Source organism: Falco rusticolus, chromosome 5 (assembly GCF_015220075.1).
Source record: "Falco rusticolus isolate bFalRus1 chromosome 5, bFalRus1.pri, whole genome shotgun sequence".
Lineage (NCBI taxonomy): Eukaryota > Metazoa > Chordata > Aves > Falconiformes > Falconidae > Falco > Falco rusticolus.
The window spans coordinates 62,357,302-62,361,981 of NC_051191.1; the positions used below are offsets into that span (position 1 = coordinate 62,357,302).

Consider the following 4,680-nt stretch of genomic DNA (forward strand, 5'->3'; position numbering starts at 1 on the left):
TTTAAATAATGCAGCAATAAGAGAACCGATTACCAGTATCATATATATCAATTTAGTTTTAAAAGGATACTGTAACAATTTTGTTTGAAAGGATTCTGTGTTCTTGGTTTGGCAATACCTTTGCTATATTATTAAAGAAATACTCTGACGACTTCTTGTTTTTTAGAAAATTTGTTTGCCTAAATGACAATATTGATCACAATCATAAGGATGCACAGACAGTGAAAGCAGTGCTTAGGGATTTTTATGAATCAATGTTTCCAATACCTTCCCAATTTGAACTGCCAAGAGAATATCGGAATCGTTTCCTTCACATGCACGAACTCCAAGAATGGTATGTTACACAGGTTCTCTTCACATTATTGTAGTGCAATAGCATATAATTATAGAACATATTGGTATAAGCCATTCCCCACCCCTAGTTTTGTAATGAAGAAGTTAACAGTGAAAATAATGTGAAAATATTTGAATGGACTAAAATTTGGGGGTTGCAGGATACGGATTTTTCTGATCCTCCTAAAGTCATTAACACTTCATTAATTGTCTCTAACCTAATTCAAAGAAAAAGTGATTTGGTTGTGGGGGGGTGTTTGTGTGGTTTTTTTTGGTGTGTGGTTTTTTTTTTTTTAATAATTTCTGGCTTTCTTTAAATGCAGAAAAAACTCAAAACCTTTTGTTTGAAATGTCTGTTGCAGAGGAGCAATATAAACTGTTATGTTTCTTAGTGATTTTTTTTTTTTAAAAAAAACCCTGTCAAACAGCAATGATCAGCTGGAGAAATGTGTGTCATTTTTACATAATGTGTGAAATTTTTATGTGTGTTTTACCTCTTGCCAGTTTACAAATAAAAACTTCAAAAATTAGGGTAGCTGATTTGAGAATACAAGCAAAAGGTTGGCCTACAGTGATAAAAAATGAGGCAAGAAGACTAGTATAGTAATTTTGTTGCTGATCAGCAAATTATGAGAAATAGCTGTTAGTAAGTAAAGAGAAAATATTAGAGGAACTGTAGAAGGAATCAGAAGGATTGTAGGTGACAATAAGTGTGGATTGTAGTGCTTCAAGCCCTGCTGTAGCAGTGGCAAGAGGAAGTGGTGGGCAAACCCATTTCAGCAGTTAGCTGTAGAAATTTATGTTGGAGGAGTAGACATATTGTTGGTTCCCTTTTTGAGAACATCCATCAAGACTTTGTTAGCTTCAAAAGAACACTTTATTTTTACTTGTTTGTAGCCACAGCAGATTTCTATTGGGGAGGGTTAAAGCATGCTGAAGTACTGGTGGAAATCGGTGTTTATCAAAATGTTTTACAGAATCGTAGGATAGTCCAGTTTGGAAGGGACCTTGGAAGATCATATAGTCCAACATTATGTGGGAAAGGGAACCTAGATGAGATTATCTAGCACCCTGTCCAGTCACATCTTCAAAACCTCCAGTGGTGGGCCAGGTCCCTGAGGAGGTTGTTCCAGTGCATGATTTTCTCCCTGTAAAAAAAAATTTCTTGTATCAAGATGGAACCTCTCGCAGTCCAACTTGTACCGGTTGCCCCTTGGTCCTCTCCATGTAGCTCTTTGTGAAGAGACAGCCTCCATCCTTCTTCTGTCTGTCCTTTAAGAACTGGAAAAAACTTCCTTTGCCTGTTTCATGGAAACTCTTTAAAGTTTATGTATTTGCATTTATAATATATGAAGATATTTTTCTGTTTCCTTTCTTTGTGCAGGAGGACATATAGAGACCAGCTCAAATTCTGGACCCATTGTGTTCTAGTAACACTTATTGTATTTACAGTCATCTCATTTTTTGCTGAACAGGTAACATTAATATCTCCTTATCAAATCTGTAGTACTTCATAATTGATTGCTGTATCTTCGGGATAACATAAAATGGGATTTTTTAAGTAGGTTTCGAATAGTAGCTAGGATTTTTCCTTCATAAAAGAAGTGAAGATATTACATGACTAATGATTATGTTGCTTCAATTCTTTAGTCATGTTGAAATTCCTTGAAAAGAGTCATATGGGGGGTAGGAGAATGGTATTCCCTTTTCAGGCACCTTGTGACTGTGAAGTCCATCATCATTGTGCTGAATTTGGGTGCTCAAAATCAGGAACTGGTTTTTAAATTCTCAGTCTATTAACACGTGTATCTGTAAAACTGCAAAGTAAATTATCAGGAAGGAAATTTAAGTAATAGGAATATTCTAGTCCTGAAGAGAATCAGAAGGTATTTAGAATCTCCCTAAGTAAGTGCAAAGACTCGTATTGAATTAAAAATGTTTTGAATCTGACTTGAAGGAGAAAAAAACCAACAACCCTCCACTTCTGCAAGTGTAAAATGGCTTTCTTGAACATGATTAATCCTGCTAAACTTAGAGGGAGTCAATGGAACAAATCATATGGGTAATTCTTTGCAGGTTGGGGCCTTAAGTAACACTTTCCGTGGTCTGATGAAGAGGGTGTAATTCTTGAAAGGTTGGCTTTTGATTATTATTTTTTTTCCCACCTGTAACTTTTGCATGAATCTTTCCCTTGATTTTCAGCCTTTTGTATATATTAGGAAACTTGCCCTCTCTTGGTAACTTAGTTTTGGAAGGGGTTACTCAACTCAGTACAGCTAGGTATATAAATACTGTTTTAAGATGCCAGCTTTGTGTTGATCTTCTAGAAACTGAATGTAGCCTGGTGTTACATTAATTTAAACACACCAACTAACTTTAAAATAACCAGAATATAGGTATGCTGTATTTTTCAATTCCTGCTTGTCTTCTGGTTATTGAGAAGTCCAGTGGAAATGTGTGCATTCCTAATAGATGAATTTGAGTATTTTATTCCTGTGCAGTGGGAAAAAAAAGACAGTATTCACTTAATTACTATGGATAGTACCGATTTTATGATTTCTAGGATGAAAGCTTGATCACCTGTGCACCTCTAGCCCAGTAGAGAACTAAATATTGTAATTTTTTTTTCTCTTCTCAGCTAATTGCACTTAAACGAAAGATTTTTCCAAGGAGAAGGATCCAAAAGGAAGTTGGTCATGAACGAATCAAAGTGTAGAAGAGCTTTATTTTGGAGATCAGTCTACCTCAAGATGTGATAAGCATTTAAAATCTCTCATAAGTGTCTTTTATGGTTTGACATTTAACTACATTGATATGAAGAAAAAAAATCGTGCATCTAGAGTTGCAGTACTCTGCAGTACTCTTCATGATATGTAAGCTGCTGGAGCTGTGACAATGCAAAACAACAAAAATAACTGCAGGAAACCTGTACATAGGCAGTTTTTAATAGATCTTACTTTACAACTGTTAGTTCATGGCCACATTATCCTTTTTTATAAAAAGGGTTACCTAAAGAAATGTAACTGCATTTATTGCAGTGGATGTTGCCAACTAGAGAATATGTTGGAAGGCAAAGTTGTTTGGGATCAGATTAACAGGTCCTTGATCTTGCATTCCAAAACATTTTGCAAATTTCTGTCATTGCTGCTTTTTTTTAGCCCTATGGAAAAATTGAGAATTATGTAACTTGTCATTTAGATTTAATATACGTTTATTGATGTTGACATTCTTTAAAGCACAGTGACAATTCATCCCCTATCTGTAGTACTTAATTGAGATCTGGAAGAAATGTATGCTAATAAAAAAAATACACAGTAACAGAACTACTAATGGTTATTTGAAAGATTCTTTATCTATGATGTATTATATTCCAAAGAATATAATGGTGTTATTTTTTGGTTTGATTACAAAGAGAGGGTTGTAATCACATGAAAATGATCAAGGTATAGTATTTTACAAGCATTGTAAATACAAAAGCAAAAGTGCCTCTCTCTATGAATGGGTAACAAAGAATTTTAATGTAGCAATGTATAGGAGCAGTGTTTCATTTCAGAAAACAACATTTGTACCGACATATGAAGCTTTGGTGTTTTTAAATTTAACAGGGTTTGGCCTTGTATTTTGAGACATCAGAATTAGTATGGTTTTATGTGGGAAAGGATACTGAATCTTTTCAGGCAGAAATTTTTGGTGATGTATCTTCAGTTAATTGTATTATCAGTATTCAAAAAAGCATTAATTTTTGTAATCAGATGATGTACAAAATGTATGTGCATATGTATTGTAAGATACTTGGTTTGCTTTGAAATTAACTAAAATGTGATAAGTTTCATCTGTTTCTGTTTTAAAGTACACCAAAACCCATTTTTTATAAATTCTTAATCTTCCAACAGTAATAATTTCATAGTAATTTGAAGCATGAATGAATTCTCAAAGTAGAACCAAACTTTTAGGCATTGTAAAAATGCAAGCACTTTCAGTTATTAAGGTTATATTTCATGTTAGCAATATTTTTCATGTTTCAGCATAATATATAAGTAGTTTAAATCTACAGTAGTTTGGACTAGCAGAAAATGAGACATTTCAAGAAATACAAGAAAGCTTTGATAGGTTCTTACACTTCTGTTATTGGGTAGATTCAAGTTTGACTAGCATCTGTGTTGTTTTTTGTAAATGGTATTTGGCATTCTAATTAAAATGGTTGGAAAACTTGGTTGAAATTTTAAGGCAGTTTTTCTGCTGAAGTAATATGTAAATCAATAGATGGCATAGGTAGCTCAGCTGTCACTGTAATTCCTTTTTGTTTAAGCAAAAAGTTTTGATGGTAGATTCATGCAGTTTTGTTTT

At 33.8% G+C, this 4,680-nt stretch overlaps 1 protein-coding gene across 2 annotated transcripts in view; it reads left to right on the forward strand.

The window, feature by feature from the left end:
* Positions 1–4,545, forward strand: part of GNPTAB (N-acetylglucosamine-1-phosphate transferase subunits alpha and beta) — a 46,511-nt gene extending 41,966 nt beyond the window's left edge. Inside the window, exons 19-22 of one of the 2 annotated variants that reach the window (XM_037390639.1) lie at positions 167–334; positions 1,718–1,808; positions 2,410–2,467; positions 2,972–4,545. In XM_037390639.1, coding sequence (XP_037246536.1) covers positions 167–334; positions 1,718–1,808; positions 2,410–2,457 — 307 coding nt within the window. In that variant the 3' untranslated portion in view covers positions 2,458–2,467; positions 2,972–4,545. The remainder of the gene's footprint in view (positions 1–166; positions 335–1,717; positions 1,809–2,409; positions 2,468–2,971) is intronic. The other variant, XM_037390638.1, reaches the window with a different exon arrangement.
* The last annotated feature ends 135 nt before the right edge of the window (positions 4,546–4,680 follow it).